The sequence below is a fragment of the Carassius carassius genome, chromosome 32, assembly GCF_963082965.1.
Source record: "Carassius carassius chromosome 32, fCarCar2.1, whole genome shotgun sequence".
NCBI classification, from domain to species: domain Eukaryota; kingdom Metazoa; phylum Chordata; class Actinopteri; order Cypriniformes; family Cyprinidae; genus Carassius; species Carassius carassius.
The window spans coordinates 28,461,916-28,489,403 of record NC_081786.1 but is presented as its reverse complement, the minus strand read 5'-3'; the positions used below and the strand labels follow the sequence as shown (position 1 = coordinate 28,489,403).

General features: G+C 38.3%; 2 protein-coding genes across 3 annotated transcripts in view; one reads left to right on the top strand and one right to left on the bottom strand.

The window, feature by feature from the left end:
- Positions 1-253: 253 nt before the first annotated feature.
- On the bottom strand, positions 254-15,557 carry LOC132113084 (presenilin-1-like). 2 transcript variants are annotated; one of them, XM_059520900.1, is made up of 11 exons: positions 15,475-15,557; positions 14,881-14,934; positions 13,454-13,713; positions 10,681-10,822; positions 10,531-10,598; positions 9,692-9,912; positions 9,460-9,558; positions 9,267-9,353; positions 2,757-2,924; positions 2,287-2,405; positions 254-1,274 (listed from the first exon to the last, which is right to left on the bottom strand). In XM_059520900.1, the coding sequence occupies exons 2-11, from the start codon at positions 14,914-14,916 to the stop codon at positions 1,119-1,121; spliced, it is 1,356 nt and encodes a 451-aa protein (XP_059376883.1). In that variant the 5' UTR covers positions 14,917-14,934; positions 15,475-15,557; the 3' UTR covers positions 254-1,118. The 2 variants fall into 2 exon arrangements, with proteins under 2 accessions (XP_059376883.1, XP_059376882.1); XM_059520899.1 differs by lacking the exon at positions 15,475-15,557 and adding an exon at positions 15,050-15,313.
- Positions 15,558-18,865: 3,308 nt separating this feature from the next.
- adi1 (acireductone dioxygenase 1) overlaps positions 18,866-27,488 on the top strand; it is a 12,496-nt gene continuing 3,873 nt past the window's right edge. Inside the window, exon 1 of the mRNA XM_059520898.1 lies at positions 18,866-19,010. Coding sequence (XP_059376881.1) covers positions 18,885-19,010 — 126 coding nt within the window. The 5' untranslated portion in view covers positions 18,866-18,884. The remainder of the gene's footprint in view (positions 19,011-27,488) is intronic.

The following is a 27,488-nucleotide window of genomic DNA, read 5'->3' as shown; positions in this document are numbered from 1 at the left end:
CAATGAACCCCAAAGTAATGTGACTTGACTGTTCCCTAATGTCCTCAAGAGTTGGCCAGTCCACCTGAAGGTTAACTCATTTGCCATTCTTAATTATGGCAACCCTGATTATAAAACAGTTTGGACCCCATTTACATATTAAGATTATCTTCTTGTGATCGGATCAATGAGATGATTGTGAATACCAGGTGTAGTGAAGGCTGAAAAAAACAACTAAAAAAGAAATTTAAATGGAAAATGATTTGATGGAGACTGAAATTTGCTCAAATGAGCAATCCTTTTATTTGTGAATCTTTCAATTTAGGTACAAAACATTTGCATTTTCTTGAAATGACAAAAAGTGTGGATACTATGAAAGTAAAAGTCATTCAATCATCCATTTTGCTGGTAAAAAAAAGAGAAACAAAACAACAAAATTAACTAACAAACAAACAATTCTTACACAGTCTCCTGACATCCTGTCCAAAATTTAATACATTCCAAAATAACGCTCTCACACGTTTCAGGAGAGCAAAACAGTAGCTTGGATCAGCACTTGATTTAATGCTAGAGTAAACCAGAACATCGTCTCAAATATGGTCAAATGGCTGGTGTTAAAAATGAAAACTCGAAGCATCACAGGCACTCTCAGAAGACCAACAAAAGTGATCAGTACCGGCCTCTGTGCGCGCAGACATATCATTCAGAGAGCTTTGGGTTAATGCTCACTATATCGGAGCTGGAATTAATGTAATGCCTAGAAAGTGAATCCAAGATCTGGTGGACAAAGCAAGCTCTGGTCCCATTCTATACAACAGAGTTCATCAAACTTTGAATTAAGTTTGAATGTCAATCATTTTCATCCATTCGTACATGTAAGACGGTTTGTATTTTCTCCAAACAAACAAATGTTTGGCATATCGCCCGAAGATGTTGCCATATCAGGATATCAGGATCAGGTCAGTCACTGGAGAGGCACTGTGATTAATAGAGTCATTTAATGGCAAAAACAGCCAATCCAGTCATGTGTCCAGAGGAAGATGAAAGGTGTGCTAGTCAACAGGGTTCACGGTCCCTGCAAGAGGATTCTGGGAATTAGCTGTAAAGTGGAGTGCATGACGAGTGACCTCTCCTCCGTGCTAAATGTAGAACTGATGAACAGCCAGCTGATCCATGAACGGCCGCACAAGGTTATCAGTGGCAAAGTAAAAGACCAGGCCGAAGGTTATGGAGATGGGAAGAGCTGGAAGGGCCTTTTTGAAGATGGCCAGAAGGAGCAAAGTTAGACATAAACCCTGAGGAGGAAGAAATATCAAGACTATTGTGAATGCTGACAAAACACGTAATAAGAGTGAACAGGTTATACACTTGCTTAGACTAATAGTCTAATTGGGAACGATTCATCTGTGCACATTACTGCAAAAAGTTTGTGATCATAATCTTTCATACAAATATAATAAGCAGCTCCACTTTTGAAATGACTTTAGCGTTTCAGGTGACGTCACCACTTCACACAATCCATTCTGATGAATAAGAGCTCACTGAACATCCCGTTTCACATTTAAATGGGTTCATGGTGACTTTAAGCCAGATACTATGTGTGAAATGTGTAAAAATGTTAACTTATCCATTTGACCATACCTTCCCCAGTAAATACATTACAGTTCATTCAGATTACAGCTCTGTATTACAAGTTTTCTGTAATGTTATGTTTAAATATGCAAATTAGACATCATCTATCTACATATGCACTACCTTGCATACATTTCCAGAACCAGGGTTTTATTTTCGGTTTGATTTTGTTGATATATCAGAGCTTTTTACAAAGGGGATTTTGAAAGGATCTTTTAATCACTCCATATATATATATATATATATATATATATATATATATATATATATATATATATATATATATATATATATATATATATATATATATATATATATATATATATATATATATATATATACTGTCAACAAGGATTTTTTTTCTTCTGAATATTTAATGAATTATATGGTTTCAGAAAAAAACTTTTATATATATTTGTATCTTAATTGAAATCTAAAGATGCAAATAGGTAAAATATATCAGAAACAAACACTTAAATGTGTATTTTGGGTGTTTGCTTTTCATTAGACTGAAAAAAGTCTCAAATCTAGAAGCAAAATTGACCAGTGCATGAGAAAACAATGGATTTGCCTCAAGTATCCGAACACTTTTTGGGGCCTTTATACATGTGTGTAGAATAATACCTGAATTATGCCTGATTCAGCAAGCTGTATTTATTTGTTTGGGATACTTACGATAAGAATGGCCACAAAGCAGGCTAGCGTCGTGTTCCAGTCACCGCTGGCTGTGGCTGATGCTTTACCCACCAGCATACTGTAAAAGATGAAGTCTCCCAAACCCAGCTTCACACCCCCTGAAACACAGCATGTGCATGAAATCCTGCTCAATGGGGGAATCCTGCTCAAATGCTACAATGTACTGTTGGCTATTAATACTTATATACCTTTGCTACTTATGACTGCTTTTATGCTCCAGGGTCACATATAATTTAATAATATTTATTATGAAAAAATGTTTTATAATAGTAGTTGACCATTGTGGCCCATTCCATGGCACTAAATCCACATGTGGTTTGAGTGAAACTATTTGGACCCCAATGCTGCATGTATTTTGAACGGACCACGTGTGGTCTGATCATGTGACATGGACTTTAGATACATGGAGGAATCAAGGGATGGAGGACAGAGTTACTGCAGATACTCACGCTCTTCTTCATCTTCCACGAGTGGTGGGCGAGCGGAGGGCAGCTCCTGGATCTCTCGTCTGCTGTCCTCAGTGGACTGCATGGGGCCGAGCTGATGCTGCTGCTGATCGACCCACGCTGGTGTGAAACCGCCATCATCGTCCGGCTGAGCCGTGGGTGCCACGGCCACTACACGAGACAGACTCAGTGAGGAGCGCTCACAGTCACAGGGATTTACAGCCATCCCAGAAGAGATGAGTTTAATGAGTAGCAGCAGGAAGGAGGAATAACCAGCAATTCTGCTTTTTTATACTCGATGACAATGAAGATAGCAAAAACACATGCATAACAATTGCTGAAATTACTTTATAATTACTTATTCAATTTGAAAAAAATATATATTAATTTGAAAAGTAATTATATGAAAAGATTTATACCTTAGCAACTTTATGAAATCTTATAATATTTCTTACAAATAAATCTTATAAATGCAAAAGGCTACAGGTGCACATTTCAGAAGCTCTCACAGCTAGATCATTATTATTATAATATTTTTTTTTTTTTTACAAAGTTTGCAAGGTTTATGAAATGAAATTATGAAATTACAGTAAATATATAAACAAATAAGTGCATATTTGCATATGATAGAGTAAAATGTATCATAGCACATACCGTTCTATGATGAATAACAGAACCGTTAATGCTAGAATACTTTTACATATATAGTTGTATATAATACTTAATATACCACTTATTATCATTAATAGTTTTGGTATAGTAATTCATCATTATTAAAATAAAAGTAATTTCAAAATAAAAATTGTTTCTGACCCAACTCATTGGTCAAACACATCAACCAACAGAAAAAAAATATAAAACGACACTATGTATATATATATATACATATATACACATACACACACACACACACACACACACACACACACATATATATATATATATACACAAACATCACAATAAAATCACAATTTAAAATATATTTACATTTAAATTAAAATAACATGTAGCCTTTTTACTGTTTTTAATGTATTTTTAATCAAATAAAAGCATGACAACGATGTAGTCAAAAACAGAAATGTTTTTCCCTTGCATTTGTAAAAAGTTTCACGTATATAAGACAACATTTTAAAAACGATCCACGTTTATACAAATTCGTGAAAATGGCAAGATCTGCTGTATTACGCATGTCAGGCCAGTAGTTGGCGCTGTCACCTGGTTAGTAAACAGTACCTGCAGGGAGGTGATGATTGTATGTTGTATATGATGCTCTTGCTTGTAATATTGGTGAAGTACTTCCACGCTTTGCTGAAGAAGCATTAGCAAACTCTTGAGCAGCACCAACAGTAGCATGTACTCCACCACTGTTGTGTTTGTTCTCGCTTGACTGTAAAATCGACACGCACTGCACATGTCTACACACCTAACACATACAGTCATGGCCAAAAGTTTTGAGAATAACATAAATATTGGAAATTGGAAAAGTTGCTGCTTAAGTTTTTATAATTGCAATTCATCTGATCACTCTTCATAACATTCTGGAGTATATGCAAATTGCTTAGTCCTTCTTTGCCATGAAAATGAACTTAATCCCAAAAAAACCTTTCCACTGCATTTCATTGCTGTCATTAAAGGACCTGCTGAGATCATTTCAGTAATCGTCTTGTTAACTCAGGTGAGAATGTTGACGAGCACAAGGCTGGAGATCATTATGTCAGGCTGATTGGGTTAGAATGGCAGACTTGACATGTTAAAAGGAGGGTGATGCTTGAAATCATTGTTCTTCCATTGTTAACCATGGTGACCTGCAAAGAAACGTGTGCAGCCATCATTGCGTTGCATAAAAATGGCTTCACAGGCAAGGATATTGTGGCTACTAGGATTGCACCTAAATCAACAATTTATAGGATCATCAAGAACTTCAAGGAAAGAGGATCAATTCTTGTAAAGAAGGCTTCAGGACATCCAAGAAAGTCCAGCAAGCGCCAGGATGGTCTCCTAACGAGGATTCAGCTGCGGGATCGGAGTGCCACCAGTGCAGAGCTTGCTCAGGAATGGCAGCAGGCAGGTGTGAGCGCATCTGCACGCACAGTGAGGCCAAGACTTTTGGAAGATGGCCTGGTGTCAAGAAGGGCAGCAAAGAAGCCACTTCTCTCCAAAAAAAACATCAAGGACAGATTGATCTTCTGCAGAAAGTATAGTGAATGGACTGCTGAGGACTGGGGCAAAGTCATATTCTCCGATGAAGCCCCTTTCCGATTGTTTGGGGCATCTGGAAAAAGGCTTGTCCGGAGAAGAAAAGGTGAGCGCTACCATCAGTCCTGTGTCATGCCAACAGTAAAGCATCCTGACACCATTCATGTGTGGGGTTGCTTCTCATCCAAGGGAGTGGGCTCACTCACAATTCTGCCCAAAAACACAGCCATGAATAAAGAATGGTACCAAAACACCCTCCAACAGCAACTTCTTCCAACAATCCAACAACAGTTTGGTGAAGAACAATGCATTTTCCAGCACGATGGAGCACCGTGCCATAAGGTAAAAGTGATAACTAAGTGGCTCGGGGACCAGAATGTTGAAATTTTGGGTCCATGGCCTGGAAACTCCCCAGATCTTAATCCCATTGAGAACTTGTGGTCAATCCTTAAGAGGCGGGTGGACAAACAAAAACCCACTAATTCTGACAAACTCCAAGAAGTTATTATGAAAGAATGGGTTGCTATCAGTCAGGATTTGGCCCAGAAGTTGATTGAGATGATGTCCAGTCGAATTGCAGAGGTCCTGAAAAAGAAGGGCCAACACTGCAAATTAGAGGTCGACCAATATATCGGTCGGCCGATATATCGGGCCGATATTTGTCATTTTTTAATATATCGGCATCGGCCGATATCCGTGTTTAGTAGCACCGATTTAAAGTCAGGCACGTCGGCGGGCAGCCCCGTGTTATTGGTGCGGTGGAAAGTGCTGCTGCTGCCACTGCATGTGAAGCACCCCAAGCCAAAACTTTTGGAAGATTCAACAGCAGTCCTGGGAGATAAAGGTAGTCAGAGAATTTCACTCTGTAAATGGGGTGAAGTTGACAGCTCTAACAAACACTGCAGCGTGACGTTACCAAAGTAAACTGTCTCTGGCGTTACTCCGCCCCGCTCACAGACAGCACCGTGCTCGGAGAGACAGCTGTCCTGGAGCTGCCCAGAACGGTGAATCACATTTGTTCGGAAGCATGGTTTGATGCAGACAATAACCAGTTTTCCATCCAACTCATTTGTATTTAGGGATGTCAATATTCGATAATTTCCATGATTGCTCGTCGTTTAAATTAATGATCAATTAATTACTTTAATGCTGCAAAATGCGTGTGCAGCGGTATTATTATTATTATGTGCAAAAGCCACTTGGAAAAAAGCTTTCTCACCCGAATTAAAGGGGTTTTAGTCTGAATAAAATGCTAGTAGCAAGACTGTAAAATGAATCGATGTGATTATGATCATTTGATAAAATGAAGAGAGCGCGCCATACGTTGGAGATCATTTTACTTTGTTGACTGTTTCTCGTCAAGGAAGACCGCTGAATGCGCCTCTTTAAATGGTTTCGTGATGCTCGTTGTTGTATTTTAAAACGCATCTGCAATGTTTTCAAATGACACACTATAGTAGTGGTGCAAGGGATCATCATTGATCCGTGATCCGTTCGGATCAATATCTTCGGTTCGGCACACACATGACACGTGGATTGATTTATGAAAAAAAAAAAAGTTGCGCATGTTTAGTCCACATTCAGTGGTCATGGCAAGCGGAGGAACGGAGGAGCTTGAACGGCCCGCGCATTTTGTATTCCCTGTCCATACATGCCAACCCTCCCTAATTTTCCGGGAGACTCCCGAATTTCAAAGCCCCTCTCGAAAATCTCCCGGACCGACCTTTCTCCCGAATTTCTCCCGATTTCCACCCGGACAACAATATTGCTACACCATCCGTCACTGGGCGCCGTTTTAGACCAAACGCTTGCGCTCCCATGGCGTCTGTCGTTGCTATGCAACCAAACTGCGCTCTCCATGATGACGACGAAGAAGTATCAGCAAAGGATTAATTGATTTCTAGCCTCACCTCGGCTCGCATTAGCTTTACTACTAGATATATTTCTGGAGATGAGAAGGAAAAACCCGCCTGGAAAAAGTAGCGCACCACGTTGCTTCCATTATGAGCGTGCTCACCGCGGCCGCGCACCTACGGTTGAAATAACGACCTTGAGCGCGAAAAAGATGCGATATGTGAACGGCCCCTAGAAGCAGACGTCTGAAATCAAAGGCAAGAACAGCTATTTATTTAGCTTTAGACTGTTATATGAAAATTTAAAAATGAAATGTCATAATTATAATGTTTTGAGAGTTTACTTATGTAATTGTTGCATTAGGCTATGAATTACTAAATGTTTATTGATAAGATCTAGCTATTTCATATCTCTTCATTTACAGTAGCTAACAAATTAGGGTCTAACCTCCTGAGGAGAGGCCTTAAGGAATTGAATTTGTCAAATAAATGAATTACATTTTTCTTTGCGTTTGTGTATGTGATATTATATATGACGACACATCGTTTGTGTATGTGATATATATGACGACACACAACCCCCCCCCCCCGGTCCTTTTTAATATCTCCCTAATTCTGAGGTCTCAAGGTTGGCAAGTATGTCCCTGTCAGATATAATGATGAGGAAAGAGGTTAGAGTGAAAATATTGTGCCAGATCTATATGAACAGGAGAAGAAAACAGTTGTGGATGAACTATCCCGAGCATCCTCTGTTGCGCTCACGACAGAAGGGTGGACGTCCAGGGGGACGGAGAGCTTTGTGATGACAACTGCTCACTTCATCACAGCAGACTGGAAGATGAGAAGTCGGGCTATTATGTTAAAAAGAAGATATTATGTGCACTTTAAGTTGATTTTTATATATTTTAATTTAATAATTTAATGTTAATGAAAAAAGACAAAACGTATGTTTATTTGTCTTGGCCTTTTTTTTTTTTTTTTTTGCTGATCCGAAAAATGATCCGATCCATACGAGGACGAGCGAGCGCGGGTTTGACTAGATGTATTTGGAGGTTATTGCTCACGTCTCGTTCTGCACATATCCAAATGTTTCCATATTCGCAATGTATCTGAATGTTAAACTATAATATTTTTTATTCATTTAATGTAAACTAGACGGAAAGATCATCCTCTACACATGAGCAAAAACGTCCTTGGAATAACAGCAGAGTGGACCGGTATACGGTCTATTTAAACTGACCAGTGTAACCTTTTATATGTTTGATTGACTGTACTTTATTTTAATAATGAACAGACTGCGATGTAAGTTTGAAATTAGAATGCACTTTAGATGTTCTGTGTCATTTACACCAAACACAAATGTTGCTGGTTGCTAGTGTGTTTGCAGCACTACTGTTATTTATTTTTTATATATTTATTTTTTTATATTATTCAGATTTTTTTTTTTTAATTGTATTTATTTAAATGTATATTTAAGTTTACATTTATGTTCCAACAAACTTGAAAAATTCTACTTGATAAATGCTCTAAAACTTTTATGTAAATGATTGACTTTTATATATGTATATATATATATATATTACCTGTTTTATATATTTAATACTTGGTCAGTTTATTGATTTTGTTTGGTTAACTTTGGATACATTTTTTATTTTAATACCGTGCAGTGCACAAAATTAAGATTCGAGAGATGGTTCAAGTCAGTGCTCAATAAATGATGTTAAGTTTAGAAATGTTGTGCATCCACTTATTATTAGTGTGACATTTTTGCATGCAAATGAAGGGAAAACTTCAAGATATCGGCCCTAAAAATCGGCAGCACATATCGGCCATCGGCTGCCCCCGACCTCTAAACATCGGCATCAGCATCGGCTATAGAAAAACCCATATCGGTCGATCTCTACTGCAAATACTGACTCTTTGGATAAATGTCATGTAATTGTCGATAAAAGCCTTTGAAATGTATGAAGTGCTTGTAATTATATTTCAGTACATCACAGAAACAACTGAAACAAAGATCTAAAAGCAGTTTAGCAGCAAACTTTTTGAAAACTAATATTTATGTAATTCTCAAAACTTTTGGCCACGACTGTACTACGCACGCGCATGATGTCACCGTTTTCAAAGATTCCTGTATTGGGTGTTTACACTAAAACGATAACGGTGGCGTTTTCAAAAACTTGCACTTTGAAACCCGTTTTCAAATATATGCTTTTTCAGACCCCAAAACACTGTTGTCATGTAAACAAATTGACAAAACACATAAAAAGTTTCCTGCTTTTGTCCTGTGAAATGCCCCCTTAGTGAGCAGAAAATACTTCTTTCAAAACATGAAACCTATGAGAGGTAGCTTATTGGTCAATGTTTTATCTAGCCAGTGAAGCATTTTTAAGACTGAAAAGATCTGAAAAGAATATTTCTCAGTGAAGTGCCTGTGAAGATGCTCTTCCACTCACTCACTCACCCTGGTTCTCCTGCTCAGGAACTGGATGGCTGGAATTATTCCTGGTCTCTGCGCTGTCCGCCATATTAAACAGCCACACCATGGTTGCTGACGAATAAAATGGGTGCATGTGTAAATGTGACGATAGCAACCACACGTTCAACTTAAACCCTGAATTCAATGCTCCACAGGCTGAGAAGACAGAAGTTCTTACAGGAGTAGATGAGAGCAGGGAAGATAGGTTCATTCCTCTCTTGAGCCGTTTCCACCAGGATACGCAGAGGTCCTTTCGGGCACAACACCGCCAACAGATCTACAGAAGCAGCATTAATTATTAGCAGTTTAGCCTTGACACCATTTGTAGTCCTTTCCTAGTTTACGGCAGATTTACAGCATCTCTATAAACAACCCAGATGAACCTAATAAAGTCATCTTCAGTGACTGACCGTAGACAGATATAGCAGCGAGGATGAGCCAGGCGGTCCACTCGGGCAGGTACTTGATGAAGACCAGGGCCATGAGAGCGCTGATCATGATCAGATAGGCCTGCTGGAGCCGCAGAGGACCCTTCCAGTGGATACAGATCATTCCCACCACACCGAAGTTCCAGATGATCAACGCTAACGTCAAGTAGTCCATGGCCACGTTGTACGTCTTGAACACTTCCCTGGTGTGAAGAAACACATGTGCAGCTGTCATTAGAAGCGATGCTTTTATGCACAAACATTAGATAAATCTTGATTTCTGTTAACGATGCTTATACTGCATTTTACTTCTTGATTATTCTTCAGTAACACCATTTAAAACGCCAAATAAAATGCTCTCCACTGCAAATACACGTCTCTACCCGAAATATATCAACACGGACAAAATATAGTTCATATATAAAAAAAAAAAAAAATATATATATATATATATATATATATATATATATATATATATATATATATATATTTAGCCAAAAACTAAATCTAGCTGCCAAAGCAGAATTTTCCTTTATCATTAGTTTAACTTGATGTACTAAAATTGATCAAATAAATGATAAAGCTAAAAGATAAAGTAAAATAAACTGATTAAGACACAAAAAAATGACTTGCACCTTAATTCAAATGAAAACATAAAAGTGAAACTAAAATGAAGAAAAGAAAAAATGTAAACATTGTCAATGGTACTAAAGTAACAGGACTGTGGTTTCACAGGCTCTTTAGTAACAGTACTTAACTCACTTTCAACCCATTATTACAGCACAAAAGCAGCAACACTAGGACAAAAAAACTGAACTCACCCCAAATAAATGAAGGAGAAAAAGAAGAGGAGGAGAAGGTTGGAGAAGAACAGCCAGCCTTGAATCACCTTCAAAAAGCCCAAACAAGTGAATAAATACATCATGAACTTGCACCGTGGGTCAAAGCGAGTGTGTGAGGAGTGAACAGACCTTGTAGCATCTGTACTTGTAGAGCACCACCAGCACCAGGGTCATGACCAGAATCACACTGATCATGATGGCGGCGTTGAGCATGGAGTTCAGTGCCCGCTGTCCCACCGTCTCTGTGTCCTCACGGAACGGAGTGTAGATCCTGACGTCATGACACCACAGAGACAACAGCAGCTCAAATACAGACCTAATGCTGCTCGCTCAACACCAAAACCTTCACATCAGACCTTTACAGTCTTACAATACATTTAAAATCATTACATCATTTAATTATAATTGACTTAAAGAAAACAGTGTTCTTTTAATACCATAATATAGATTTATAATACAATTAATATACTACATATTAATATACAATACAATCATACTTTGATTTAGATTTTATTTGAACAATTTTAGTTAAAGTTTTAGTAATTCTATTGTATTGCGTTTTATAGTTTTTATCCGAGTTATCTGAGTACTTCATCTTTTACTTCACAAAAGTGAGAAATGTTATTTATATTATGCTATATTATGTTAATGTTAGAATTATGTTATTTCAGTTAATGTTTTGAAGATGTTAAAAATGGTTTTAATGGTTTTGTTAACAATAATAACTCTTTTATGATTAGCGAATTTCACACCACATCTACAGAAGTCAATATTTACGTGGATCAAGAAAGTTCAAAGTTGTCCTAAGAAGGCTTTTTTGGGTTTTAGGTTTTAGGACAACTTTGATGAAAGGTTTTGATCCACTTCAAATGTCGACTAGTGTATTTTTACTGAAATGAGGGGGTTAAAAAAAACTAAACAGAACTCATTCACATTAGTATTATGCTAACATAATAGTATTTTATTTATTCATCAGTGTATACATTTACTTATATTTCATCTATCGAAAGTCACTACTGACAATAGTTCTAAATGAAACGGATAACTACAGTTATCATAGAGATTAAAGCGTGACAGTAATGAGGGATCAGTGAAGCTTTAGCACGGTCTGGAGGAGAGTCACTGCCACTGCATCACTGTCCTTACTCATGTATTCACAGACACGTCAGAGCTTTGAACATGTGCTTTCTGATCAAACGGGTACAGAGTGATGTTTTCCAGCATCATGAATGTAGTTAGCTGTGTGTAACTGGCAGAGTGATGCTAATGTGTTCAGAGTGATTTTTCAGAGCAGTGTGGTTATGATGCTCTGGTGTTTATCATCAGCCAGGCCAAAGCCTTAAGTCTGATCAGAGATGCACCATATTATCGGAACGGTATCAGAAAAAAAAAGGAAAAAAAAGTCGATATGCAGTTTCATGTTATTTGGGGGCACTGTTGGCTGATTTGTGATAAAATGAATGTAAAATGAATATATATGATATTAAATAAGGAATTTTCACAGCTCTTTCGCTTAAGACTATCTATTAATGTTAAATCCAAAAAAAAGGAAAAAAAAAAAGACGCAGATATTGATTTTATTAAAGTTATTTTCAAGGCTTTAAATGTGCTCTAATAAACTTTTATACGCTAATAAACTGGTATACTTTAATAAAGTTTATTACTTCTTTACTCAAAACTAACCAAAATAAAAAAATAGTTTGTTTATAATTTCTGCATCTGAAATATATATCGGTATCGGTTATCGGCCAGTGATTTGAAAAATATCGGCATATCGAATATCGTCAAAAATCGAATATTGTGCATCCCTACTTCTGATCATCTTGAGCGCAAGATTTGAGGAAATCCTTCACGTCTGTAGCACAAAGGTGGTTAACAACGGTTCAGACTCGGTGTTAAGGTTTTGCTCAACTTTCATTATAGCAGAATATACTATTCCAGTCTTTGTTAATGTTTTGAATTAAATGTTATTTTTATATGTTGTTTCGTCTTTAATGTAAGTTTTTGTAATTTGGATCACATTAAAAGCATTAATTACAGAAGATCCAGCCCCGTCATCGTCACTCACAGCCGCATGTGTTTTGTGCATGAGCCGCTCGCAGCCCAAAATTAAATTGCTTAATCGCCCAACGATAGCTTTAATTGATTGCATCTCTTAATCGAGCATTGATTAATTGTTGACATCACTAAATGTGACACTGGAGCACAAAAGCAGTCATAAGCAGCATGGGTATATTTGTAGCAATAGCCAAAAATACATTGCAAAATTATTTATTTTTCTTTTATGCCAAAAATCATTAGGATATTAATTAAAGATCATGTTCATGAAGATATTTTGTAAATTTCCTACCATAAAAATATCAAAACTTACTTTTTGATTAGTAATATGCATTGCTAAGATCTTCATTTGGACAACTTTAAAGATGATTTTCTCAATATTTTGACTTTCACACCCTCAGATTCCAGATTTTCAAATAGTTGTATCTCAGACAAATATTGTCCGATCATAACAATACATCAATTTATTTATGCATATTTATTCAGCTGTCAGATGATGTATAAATCTCAATTTTGAGAAGTGGACACTTATGACTGGTTTTGCGTTCCAGGGTCACATATGGAAGTACCAGTTTTTTTTACCCTGACTATGATGTGATATGACTAATGTGACTATAATGTAGTAGTGACGCTTGGATATTCAGAGTATTTCTTGCATCATGCCCTGCATGAAAGAATTTGGCCTTTCTCCTGAACAAACACATCTGATCAAGTCAGGACGTGATGCTGACTAATGTTGAGCATTTTCTGATTCTAGGCATGAACTAATTCTGCCAAACAGTCCCTGAAGGCTTGAGCTGAAGCCCAACTCCAATCAAACGGTTATTTTACATCTGATACTCACAGCTGCTGGCCGTCCTTCTGTGTGTAGAAACTGACTGATTTGATGGTGGCCACCACCACCACCATACACAGCGTGACGGGAATGAACAGCATGATCACATGCTTGGCTCCGTATTTGAGCGTCAGCTCCTCATCCTCGTCCTCCTCGGTGTCTGTGAGCACCTGCGGGGGCCGAGCGGTGGGCGGCTGTCCGTTCAGCTCCACCTCGGTACGGCCGGGGCTTGTCTCAGTGTGCCGGCTGCCCTCCGTCCCGTCCACTGACTGCAGAGAGAAAGAAGAGGTGTCTCTTAACAGTGTCTCGTACTGCTGTTTACAGTCTGGGGTCAGCGAGTCTCTTCTGCTCACCAAGGCTGCATTTATCTGATTCAAAATACAGTAAAACACTAAAACTGTGAAATATTACTGTAATACGGTTTTAAATAGCTGCTTTCTATTTGAATGTGTTTTAAAGCAAGAGTCTGCGTTATCAGCCTTTTTTCCTCAGTTTGGTGTAATAACCTTAACAATTATGCAGATTTTACTATACTGGACTTTTTTGGGGGAATAGGATATATTTAGAAACTTAGCAATTATTTAGAAACAAAATAGCAATTAATTAAATTACTAACGTTGACAATTACATTTTGGGGTCAGTATCAGTAGGTTTTTTTTCTTTTTTGTTGTTGTTTTTAAAGGAAGTCCATTTATTTGATCAAAAATAGAGTAAAAATAGTATTATTATTATTACAGTTTAAAGTAACTGTTTGAATTTATTGTTAAAGTGTAATGTATTTCTGTGATGCACAGCTGTATTCATTCCTCCAGTCTTCAGTGTCACATGATCTTCAGAAATCAGAATAATATGATGATTTACTGCTCAAGAAACATGCAAAAATGTGTAGAGTAAATAAACGCTTCCTTCTAACTGATTAAAGGGCGAAAGATCACAGCTATAAAAAACAGCAATAAAAAATCTGAACACTTTAAATATAAATCTACAGCATGATACGTCATCACATCGTCAATCCTGCTAGCAAGTGCCTACAAAAGAAATATTTGTGAAACATTTATGATCATGAACCTGTGAGAAAGGAAATGAATACCAAGCAAACTAACAATTTTATCTGTACTATCAGAAAGAAAAAAATGAACGAACAGCAATGCACAAGAGCAAACCCAAGTGTCAAAGTACTGCATCCATGTGACGAGGAAATGAAAGCACTGAGTTTTCCAGCTGTGATCGCTGACAAAAAAGCTTGAGATAAGCCTCCAGGCACAAACACTGATAAACACCTCCATCTGCCCTGTCCTGGGTGCGGCCCTGCCTCGCTCCTGCACTACTGAGTGAGCACTAGACAACACTAATCACAGAGGAATGATACTGAACAGGACTACATCACTGTGTGTTAAACAGAACCACATCATCACAATATAAAGAACATTACTCACCACATTATTGACAGCATGTTCCACATGATCAGCCATTGATGCTGTGAAGAGACCCTGGGTCACAGAAATAATCACAGAATCATGTAAAGTTAATGTTTTTATCTCTGACTGCTCTGTTCTTTGAGTGTAACCCTATTAACGTTCAGAAAACAGCACTTGTAGTACATACTGTGAAGGTTTGTGACGTATGTAAACAAACCACTTCTGTGGTGGTGATACAGTGACGGAGTCTGGACTTAGATATTACCTTATAAAAAAACCGCATGTTTTCAGATACCATTGTGTTTAGATGGTATCGTGATGGTATGTTAAACTCGTGGTATTATTCTGTTTTTTTATTTAACCGCACATAGCTGAGTAGTTCCTCAAATCTGACTCTGGGCGGAAATACTGACTAAATAAAGCAGCGATTAATTTCACAACAATGTCAATTTAACAGGCTAGTTAGCCGCTTGATTATCAACAGCTAAGGTTACAAGTGAACACTTTAAAACGAAACAGAGTCAGCCCTACATTTATACACCACTTCGTGTAAAATTATGAAAAAAAAAAACTGTTCAAATAACATAATTTAAAGATGAACGTCTGACAAACCTGGAGTCTGAATTCACATTGATAAAAGCCCTCAATACTGTGAAGCGAGACACAGTGAGACAGACCGGAAGCGCTGCGAGAGGACAAAAACTGTGTTTGTCATAATAAATGTTCATAAAAAAATCCAAGTTATTAAACTTTGCAGTAGAGTGCATAATAACAGGTAAACCTTAATCGACAACTAATTATATTGGATTTCCATAGAGCATTAACTGTGAGGGCGTTCACTCTAAGCAAACAAACAAACAAGCAAATGCAAATTAATTATTTACTCTTTTAACATTCAAAATATTTAATACTTACTGGGATTTGCCCCACCATGAATCTGTTGCTCTGGTTGGCAATGATTTAATTTTGAAAAAGATAAATAAATATACACAATTATAATTATTATTATTATTATTATTGGTGGTGGTGGTGGTGTAGGATAAAACTTTTATTTTGAAAACCAGAGCTACCGTTCAGTAGTGTTTATGCTCTGCGTATGGATAAGGTGTGTATAAATAACGTATAAGATATAAGGAAGAGAGGAATAGTCTAAAACAAAAGATTAATCAGACTGAGGAAAAAAAATGTAACCTCGGGGGTATATTGGTAACAATAGGAGAAGGGGTAAAAGATGCACATAAAGCAGTTGTGGAATGACTAAAAGATATAGGGATACACTCATTCACATCGTTCTCACAATACATCCCTTCACACTGGTGTTTTCCCCTCAACATTTAAAGGGGTCATATGATGTGATTTCAGTTTTTCTTTCGCTTTGGAGTGTTACAATCTCTTGGTCCATAAAGAAGATCTGTAAAGTTTCAAAGACTAAAGTCTCAAATCCAAAGAGATATTCTTTATCAAAGTTAAGACTCGTCAACACCCCCTAAAACAGCTCGTTCTAACATGCCCCACATGACTACATCACTATCTGGGAAGATTTGCATAACGCCACCCAGATGTTCATCCAAAGAAAGAAGGCGTAACTTTTATTCTCACTGTTGCTGCTGCTGACGAAGTAGTATCTCCCAAACCTTGCCTACTATTCTTCTACAAAAAGAGTACATACTTTTAGGGCATAGTATAAATAGGTGATTTGGTACGCAGTGGCTGTTTCTATAAAGTGGGGCAATTGCAACTTTGCAAGGACTGTCTGACGCTTCTGACTCAATGATTCAAACGCGAGTTTTCCGATCACAAATGCATACATGGTTTTATGTTTACGCAACGCATAAAAAGACAGTATAAGTCATTATAATCAGTAACTATGTCCCCACTGGATGCTACAAATGTCTTGTTGATTATGGGTTTTATTGGTTTTGTCTCATCGCGCTGGGTTTTTCAGAACGATGAGCTAAGTAAAAATCTACACATTTCAGAAAGGTGGGGCATAGAGGAGCAGCAATAATTTACATTATTTGGAAAATTGTGTGTTTTTTTCAACCAAGTCTTTGCCTTTCTCAAACAGAACAACCTTCTCTACTCTACAGCAACCAATCTGGTTTCAGAAGTGGACATTCAACTGAGTCTTGCAAGTGCGTATTTCTAATCTTCAATACTTATCTTGCTGGATCTGTCTGCTGCTTTTGACATGGTTAACCACCAGATCCTCCTGTCAACCCTACTGGAAAATGGCATCTCAGGAAATGCACGTCAGTGGTTTGAATCTTACCTCTCAGATAGATCCTTCAAGGTACCACAACATCTCACTACTGGGGTGCCTCAGGGCTCAGTTCTTGGACCACTTCTCTTCTCTGTCTACATGGCATCATTAGGTTCTGTCATTCAGAAACATGGCTTTTCATACCACTGATATGCTGATGACACTCAACTCTACCTCTCATTCCATCCTGATGATCCGACGGTAGCTATTCGCATCTCAGCTTGTCTAACAGACATTTCTTGCTGGATGAAGGACCATCACCTTCAACTCAACCTTGCCAAGACAGAACTGCTTTTGCAAACCCATCACTTCACCAAAATTTCACATTCCAGTTAGGCTCAACAACCATAACTCAAAAACAGCCAGAAACCTTGGAGTTATGATTGATGATCAGCTGACTTTCTCAGACCACATTGCTAAAACTGTCCGATCCTGCAGATTTGCTTTATTCAACATCAAGAAGATCAAGCCCTTTCTTTGGGAACATGCTGCACAACTCCTTGTTCAAGCTCTTGTTCTGTCCAGGCTGGACTATTGCAATGCTCTCTTGGCAGGTCTTCCAGCCAGTTCTATCAAACCTCTACAATTAATCCAGAACGCAGCAGCAAGATTAATTTTTAATGATCCGAAAAGAATACACGTCACACCTCTGTTTATCAATTTGCACTGGCTACCAACAGAGGTGTAAAATACTTGAGTAATTTTTCTTGATTACTGTACTTAAGTATTATTTTGTGGGATTTGTACTCTACTCAACTACAATTACTGACTACTTGCACTTTTAACTGCTAACATTTCTTAAGAAAACAATTGACTTTTTACTCCTTACAATCTTATTTCATCTTGAAAAGTACATTATATTTTTATTTTATTTTATGCACATTAAATATGGTAAAGAGAAGCTCAAACGTGTGTGCCTGATGTGAGAACTAATGATCACTGTTTTCATGCATCAAACACATATTTCTACTTCACTTATGACTTTCCTCAGGTAAATGAGGAACTATTCGTAACTGTTTTGTTGTACTCTCTATTCTAAAATTCATTTTAAACCTTTTAAATCAATTTTAATACATTCGCAAAGTTTAAATTCCGTGTTTTATTGTTGTGATTTTGTTATTTTTTTATTTTCTGTAAAGCACTTTGAATCACCACTGTGTATGAAATGTGCTATATAAATAAACTTGCCTTGCCTATAAATACCTTGCTAGGTGTCCTGCCTGAGGCAAACCGAGACATTTACATGTTGCTCTTTTGTTAATTTTGACTGCTTCTATTGTCCTCATTTGTAAGTCGCTTTGGATAAAAGTGTCTGCTAAATGACTAAATGTAAATGTAGAAAAGGAAGAAGTAGATGTTAATGTTGCTTTAAGTAAACGTGAAGTCAAAACTATAATTTTGGAAAATATTTTAAAGGATTGACAAGAAATATGAGATTCAGATAAGAAGGGGAGGCATTTATTTATTTAAATAAACGAAACATTAGTGGTAGAAACAGGAGGGAACTAGTCATAATAACAAGGATGAGACTGACAGGAGACTCAGCGCCTGATGGATCACTGGAACCTGGGAATCTGCTATAGGGAAGAGGTGCACAATTATTATTATTATTTTATAAGTCATTCTGAAGATAATATAGCCATATAGCTAACAAGAGCAAACGTACTGTAGGTGGCGGTATACATTTAGATTGTTATACGCCAAAAAACTAAAGAAGAAGAAAAAGAAGACGGCGGGTTGTGTGTATGTAATAATAACGATGGGTAATTTGGAGGCATGGTACATGGATGAGTCCAGCGAGGAACAGAAGCTGCCTCACAGACTGAAGCCGAACCAGCCCGTGACCCTCACACAGCTCGAGCAGATCGGAGTCTATTACTGGAAGGTTCGAGCACGAGTCACACACACACACACACACACACACACACACACACACACACACACACACACACAAATACTGCTCATGTGCCACGAGTGTCATGAGACGAGGAGCTCTGCACTTGGTGTGTATTACGGATCAGTGCAAACAGTGTCAAATATGCAACATCATGCTCCACCTTTACAAAAACATTACTGTCGGTTGTCGTGGTAAACATAGTTATTAGATGGCATTTAGACAGTTATGAACAATTTAGTTTTAATGCACCAACCCCGTTCAACAAGTATTGTGGAACCACAATTGTGTCCTTGTAACAGTTATTTCTTATTCAATGAAATAAAATACATTAGAATATGCAGGAAACGTAAAATTATATATATTTTTTTGCTAGTTGTCAAGGCACTGTTTCGTTTAAACATGGAGTTAATATAAGTAAATATTTGCTTTATAATAAAAATTAAATACTTATATGTATAGACTGGTGAACTATGTGTTTCCAGATCCCTACTATCACTACCACTCGCAAACCACACATCACACAATGTTGACAGCTCAATCTTAACAACCTGCGCACTTTGCCTATATCTGCTAATCACTGTTGGGAACGTTACTTTAAAAAAGTAATTAGTTATAGTTACAAACTACTTGTTCCAAAAAGTAACTGAGTTAGTAACTGAATTACTCTATAATAAAAGTAACTCGTTACCAGGGAAAGTAACTATTTGTGTTACTGTAAAAAAAAAAAAAAAAGTCGCTATATGTCAAAGAATTTTTTTTAGCAGTTTTCACAAGTCAGTTGAAATAAGTAGAACAGACAGGTGTTCGTACATAACTTTCGAGCAGGGCTGCCAACTTTTGAGTTCAGCTTAGAGTGAGATTCTGGGGGCGTGGCTTTGTTATGGGGGATGGGCTTATGGAGGGGCGTGGCTTGGAATGGAAAAAAATACAAACACAAAATCCTTGCATTAGCAGAAGTGTGGACAGCTGATACAAGCGTTCTTTTCTTTCCTTTTCCTGACACTTTAGATAACATCCTATAACAGAAAATTCAAATTTATCCATACTGACACCACCAAATATCAAATATCTGGACATGATTGATGAGTTGTGATTGATATAAATAAAATCATTTTAATATGGGATGTCGTTGACTTGACATTCTGTTCTTAGAAAACAATAATTAACATTTACTACATTAAGGCTGTCAAAATGGCTGAAAAACTAAATTCAAATTTTTTAATTGTATATTATCAAAATTATAATTATATTCGAATTTAAAATGCATTATTTCAGTTAGGGTGAAGAGAAGCTTTTTGCTTCTATCCTGATGCCACAAGAGGGCGCATCGAGCAAAATATTACTAATGCACGTTTAATAAATGCATTAGAATACATGACTATTAAGTGAATAATATTTTTTTTTAAATGTATAAACCAATTATAATTAAGTTGCTTAAACAACTATAAACAAAACAGCATCATGTATATGCATAGTTTAATACAGAGCGCGGAAAGCCAATCACAGAGTCCATTTTACATTTAAAAACATGAGATGCAGTGGGATGGAAAAAACCCACCATAAATTCTCGAGATAAGTTTTTAAAAAGTTAATTTTAATTTTACATGGCTTTCTAAATATCCGGCTCTCTTGTGAGAGACGCGAGTGTGCGAAATGCGTTCTATGTGAACAGCTTGATTTAGGTTTTGATGTAAACAACGTCTTCTCCACATTGTTGTTCTTTTTTTTCCACAATATTTTGAAAGAACGTCGCTGCAGCACTGCATCTAGTGGCTTTGACTGGAAAGGCTAAAAAGAAGATTATATTGCAATGAAACTTACATTGTCATCACATCTCGAGCTGCACTGATAAAGGCCAAAATATACTTGGGCCGTCTGCATCCACGCTGCAATATGTCATTTTCATCATCAATAGGGCTCGCGAACAGCTGCACACCCCGCCTGCGTGCAGGCAATTTATGAAACGTACAACAGTGCATGCACGAGGTGAATGATGAGACAGAAGTGGTACTGCATGTCGAGCTCATCCGCCTTTGGAAAGCTTGGAATGTGAAGTATACCCGGGCAGGGCCTTAAAGCAGCCTCCTAAACGCACACCTAAAAATCTGGATTTTTATTTAAAATTTTACGAATATTCGAAAATCTTTTTTTTTTTTTTTTTTGACAGCCCAACGTTACTAGGCATGTCCAGATACTGGTTTTTATGATAAAGTTGTGTAAAATAACTGCTCAATGCTGCTGCAACAAACAGCTCTGCTAATGCTAACTTAATTCTATATAAACTACAGTATATAACCGCAAAGGCCTATTAGTTACTAGCCTAAAATGGACGGAGACAAGAAGCGCCCTGTAACTCACTGACCTGCCAGCTTTCACAATTCACACAGTTCAGATGGGAGGGAGAACGGCTGACTACACAGTTTATGGGAATAAATTGTGTATTTCCCTCACAATTGTCACAAAAAAAAACTAACTAAACTGTCTGTCTGGTCTCTCTGCGAGTTGCTTTGCGAGATCATGCGGCGCAATTTTTTTCTTCACTGCTGCTCGAGTCTGTGTGAGAATATGGGGGTGTGGCGTGAGAGCGTGAGAATTGGGTCAATTGTGTGAGTCTCACGCTGAATGCGTGAGAGTTGGCAGCTATGCTTTCGAGATTTATTGCACATCAACAGACAGCAAAAGTTTTATCCTGCACTTCAAGTATTATCTTTGTAAGAAAAGCGTTTTTGGCCACTAGCTTTGTAGATGCGTGTGTCACACATTACATGCACGTTCTTGCCTTTGACTACAATGAATTTGAAGTAGTGCTTATATCTCCACCTTGAAAATGCCAACTTTTCATCGGATTGCTCCTGACTCGCCATTTCTCCTGCTGCTGCGAATCTGTGTAGCTGTTGCGTGTGTGTGATTGTGTGTGATTGTCGTGTGTGTAAAAACACTGGCTCTGATTGGCTACCATGAAACACATGACTCTGCCTTAGCCAATCATAATCGCTTATCTTGTTATTAACCCACCTGCTCACTCAGGGGTGAGCCAGGGGTGCGTTCGGATTGCATATTAAATCAATGCATAGTAACGCACCGCATTTAACGTTCAGTAACGTTAACGGCGTTGTAACGACGGGAAAAGTAATTAGTTAGATTACCCCGTTACTGAAAAAATAACGTCGTTACCTAACGCCGTTCTTTTAAACGCCGTTATTCCAAACACTGCTGCTAATACACTACTTTCTTTTTATATTGGTCTCTGGAATTGCCAGTCTGCTGTAAACAAAGCCGATTTCATTACTTCTATTATTAGTCATTCAAAGCTTAATCTCATGGCCCTAACAGAGACCTGGATCAAACCAGAGGACACTGCTACACCTGCAGCACTCTCCAATAATTTCTCATTTTCCCACTCCCCCCGTTTGACTGGAAGAGGTGGAGGTACTGGTCTGCTCATCTCTAATGATTGGAAATTTAATCCTTTACCATCTTTGGGTATCAACAGCTCCTTTGAGGCCCATTCAGTTACTGTTACCTACCCTCTTAAAATACATTTTGTAGTTGTCTATCGACCCCCGGGACCACTGGGTAACTTTTTGGATGAATTAGATGTGTTGCTCTCAACCTTTCCTGATGATGGTACTCCCCTAGTTATGTTTGGAGATTTCAACATCCACCTATATAAACCTCTGTATAGTAGTAGCTCCAGACAATTTTGATTGGGGGGGCAATGGGGGGTCCTGGTAATTTCAAAGGGGGTCTCATGAAAACCAACAAAAAATACAGTGGACATGGCTAATAGCTGCATATTACTGCTATTAAACAACAAAAACAACACAGCATATCAACTACTTTGTTTTTAATTAATCAATTGCAGTTTGCAAACAATCTGCTCAAACTTGAATTGCCATAGCCACACCCATGACAGAAAACAAAATAGTATTTATTCTCATACTCTCGCCACCTTTTGATTGCCCTACTATTGTCCAGTTTCCCCCTGTCCTCTTCTCTGCTCCTCTTACTCTCCAGTCTCCTCCTGGCATCTTCTCTCTTCTCTTCAGTCTCCACAGGTGTGATTTACTGCAACATATGAGTTTATAGTACACATGAGTAGGTTAGTATTTATGCTAAATACGGCAACACAATAGCAAGAGGTTCACCTAACTCACTTCACTCACCAATATTGACAGCTCTTTTGTCCAGTCTCCTCCTGTCTTCTTCTCTGCTCCTCTTTTGTCCAGTCTCCTCCTGTCTTCTCTCCATTCTCCACAGGTGTGATTTCCTGCAACAATTGTGTTTATAGCGCATTAAATAGAGTACAATTTTAACCTGTTAAAATATAACATAAGGAGTGTACTCGCCACTTAAAAGAGAACAATTTGCCTGTTGTTATGATTGGCTGCAAAGCGATCAATAACAACATCTACATCCATCTGTTTTGTTCTTCTTGAGCTGATTGCGAGCACAGCAAGATTGCTTGTTCGGACATCGCCACTTTTGTTTCTGAGGTAGGTTTTTAAACGCCGTAAGCAGGAAAAGCTCCTCTCACAAGCAGCTGTTGATACAGGCAGTGTCATGGAGATGCACACAAGTTTGTATAAATCAATGAAAGTCTCCTTGTATGGCCTCAATAGAATCAGCAAGTCATGGTGAGTGAGACCCCATTTTGGGATTTTTTTTCTGTCAATGAGGCGTTTCAGTTTATGTAGTTCTGCTGAAAGGTTGTCTTCTAATATGCCATAGTGCCTAGCCATGGGTTGAAGGGCATCTTGGTGCAGGAAGGTCTTGTGTTTGGTATTAATAGCTGCAACTCCTTTCATAATGTGGCAACTGTCAGCAGAGAAGCGCCTATTCAATTCACTGATTAAACGGTCAAGTACTGGGAAAAAACAGTGGATTTTGTAGTCTTCTGGTGTTTGCAGTATCTTTTTTCCTTGTGTGGCTACTGCTGACATGAAACTGCTGCAGGTGGGAGGGCTGTGTTATTTTCTTTTTGCCTGTTGGCGCTGCATGTCAGTGCCCACTCTCTCACACATGTCATTTGTGCCCTGCCACAAATGGGTCCATGTTTCACCATTGCGTTCTTCTTTGAGTGTGCCAATCAGTGCAAAGACCAGAGTGGCATATGCCAAATCTAAATCTGTGGCCTGTAGTTGGTCAGATAAAGTTTTTGTGAGCACAAATATTTTCTCCAGCATGTAGATTTGCAAAACAAACTGTGCATCAATCAAGCCATTTAGTGATCTAGTCTCAATGGCTCTATGGCTATTTGTTTGATTGCTGACTTCCTCAAGTGTGGCTAAGATGCTAGGGAGGGTTTGCTTTATTGCCCAAAGACTATAGTACTGACATGCCCATCTGGTATCTGACAGACGTTTTAATTCCACAGCTATTTTAGTGGGCTCAAGTTCTGTTTGTTTCTCCATGAACACTTTGTGAGTTACTGAACCAGAAAAAAAGTCGTAAAGTAGCTGAACTGTGGCAAAGCAGTCAGCAACTGGTTTTACATTATGGACACAGTCAACTAAAACCAAGTTTAATCTGTGTGCATGGCAGTAGATGTACACTGCATGTGGGACTTCTCTGTGGAATTTTTCCTGAACACCGTTGTTGCAGCCAGACATTACAGATGCCCCGTCGTAACATTGTCCAACACATGCATTTTTCTCTATATTGAATTTAGCCAATGCCTCTTTCACTGTCACAAGTAAAGACTCTGAATCCAAACCATCAGCTGGAACAAAATCAAGAAACTCTTCATAAATGTCATAATTGTGTATGTAGCTCAGAACAATAGATATTTGCTCTTCTTTGCTCACATCTTTTGTTTCATCCACCATTAAAGTAAAGTGCTTTCCCGGTTTAACTTCGTTTCTAACCTGTTCTCTCAAAATGCAGGCCATTATATCTATTAACTCGTTCTGAATGTCATGATGGACATATTTTGCATTACCTGGCCCAGTAGATAATTTATTGGATACAGTGCTATCAAACTTCCCCAGCAGATGTAACATTTCAAGGAAATTACCTCTGTTGGTGGACTGTTCATTCTCTCGGTGGCCTCTCTGACCAATGGTTTGACAAGCTGTAAAGTGCAGTGACTCAACAACTGCTCGCATGTAGATCCTGTTTTCTTTAACAATTTTCTTATGTCCATCGTCATGGAGGTGCATCAAAATCCTCGATCCGTTTTTCTCTCTCTCCTTAAATTCACACCACCCTTCCATTGCCACTTTGTAAGAAGCGCTGGCATTATGTTGCGCCAGTTTCTCTCCTCCTTTTATCAAGTTTTTAAACCCTTCCAGGGTGAAGCACTTTTCTGAGTTACCACCATATCCATGCACACTGTGAAAAAAATGACGACAGGCAAAACAAAAAGCAGCGTCTTTCGACACAGAATATTCAAGCCACTGGTACTGTTTGAACCACGACTAAAACCCCTTGATGCTAGCTGCCCCTGCGATCCAAAAGAATGACGCGGGTATGATTTTAGTTGAGGCTGTCTTGTTTTCTCGGCTGGGCCATGGCTTAAATCCCCCGTTAAATCCACTCCACCATCAGGATTCCCACCATCCGTGCCCGCTGTAGCGCTCGATGAGGCGCCATTTCTTTCCATCTGCTCACCTGTCTCCTCCGCCTCGGACTCAGGTCGCACCTCCTCATCCTCCAATTCCTTGGTGTCCTCTGTTTCTAAGATCAAGCAGGGCTCTCCCTCTCCACTGCAACGGGTATATTTTCACTCCTATTGCTATAATTTCCGTCTGCTCTCAATTTTTATTGAGGTATGACAAAGCGATCAATTTTTAGCTTCAAGCTATAGCTTTAACGTAGCAGCTCTTGCGGTCTTGCGGCAGCACCTTGAACGCTATTACGCAAGGCACAGCGACGTTTGTGGTGCGTCACAGTGATTCTTAAGTTTATACAGTCGTTGCCAAAAGTTTTGAGAATTACATAAATATTAGTTTTCAAAAGGTTTGCTGTGAAACTGCTTTTAGATCTTTGTTTCAGTTGTTTCTGTGATGTACTGAAATATAATTACAAGCACTTCATACGTTTCAAAGGCTTTTATCGACAATTACATGACATTTATGCAAAAAGTCAGTATTTGCAGTGTTGGCCCTTCTTTTTCAGGACCTCTGCAATTCGACTGGGCATGCTCTCAATCAACTTCTGGGCCAAATCCTGACTGATAGCAACCCATTCTTTCATAATAACTTCATGGAGTTTGTCAGAATTAGTGGGTTTTTGTTTGTCCACCTGCCTCTTGAGGATTGACCACAAGTTCTCAATGGGATTAAGATCTGGGGAGTTTCCAGGCCATGAACCCAAAATTTCAACATTCTGGTCCCCGAGCCACTTAGTTATCACTTTTACCTTATGGCACGGTGCTCCATCGTGCTGGAAAATGCATTGTTCTTCACCAAACTGTTGTTGGATTGTTGGAAGAAGTTGCTGTTGGAGGGTGTTTTGGTACCATTCTTTATTCATGGCTGTGTTTTTGGGCAGAATTGTGAGTGAGCCCACTCCCTTGGATGAGAAGCAATCCCACACATGAATGGTGTCAGGATGCTTTACTGTTGGCATGACACAGGACTGATGGTAGCGCTCACCTTTTCTTCTCCGGACAAGCCTTTTTCCAGATGCCCCAAACAATCGGAAAGGGGCTTCATCGGAGAATATGACTTTGTCCCAGTCCTCAGCAGTCCATTCACTATACTTTCTCCAGAAGATCAATCTGTCCCTGAAGTTTTTTGGAGAGAAGTGGCTTCTTTGCTGCCCTTCTTGACACCAGGCCATCTTGAGACGATCCTGGCGCTTGCTGGACTTTTTCTTGGATGTCCTGAAGCCTTCTTTACAAGAATTGAACCTCTTTCCTTGAAGTTCTTGATGATCCTATAAATTGTTGATTTAGGTGCAATCTTAGTAGCCACAATATCCTTGCCTGTGAAGCCATTTTTATGCAACGCAATGATGGCTGCACGCGTTTCTTTGCAGGTCACCATGGTTAGAAATGGAAGAACAATGATTTCAAGCATCACCCTCCTTTTAACATGTCAAGTCTGCCATTCTAACCCAATCAGCCTGACATAATGATCTCCAGCCTTGTGCTCTTCAACATTCTCACCTGAGTTTACAAGACGATTACTGAAATGATCTCAGCAGGTCCTTTAATGACAGCAATGAAATGCAGTGGAAAGGTTTTTTTGGGATTAAGTTAATTTTCATGGCAAAGAAGGACTATGCAATTCATCTGATCACTCTTCATTACATTCTGGAGTATATGCAAATTGCTATTATAAAAACTTAAGCAGCAACTTTTCCAATTTTCAATTTATGTAATTCTCAAAACTTTTGGCCACGACCGTACACATACACACACATATATATGTATATACACACACATTATATTTATATATACACATTTTATATATATATATATATATATATATATATATATATATATATATATATATATAT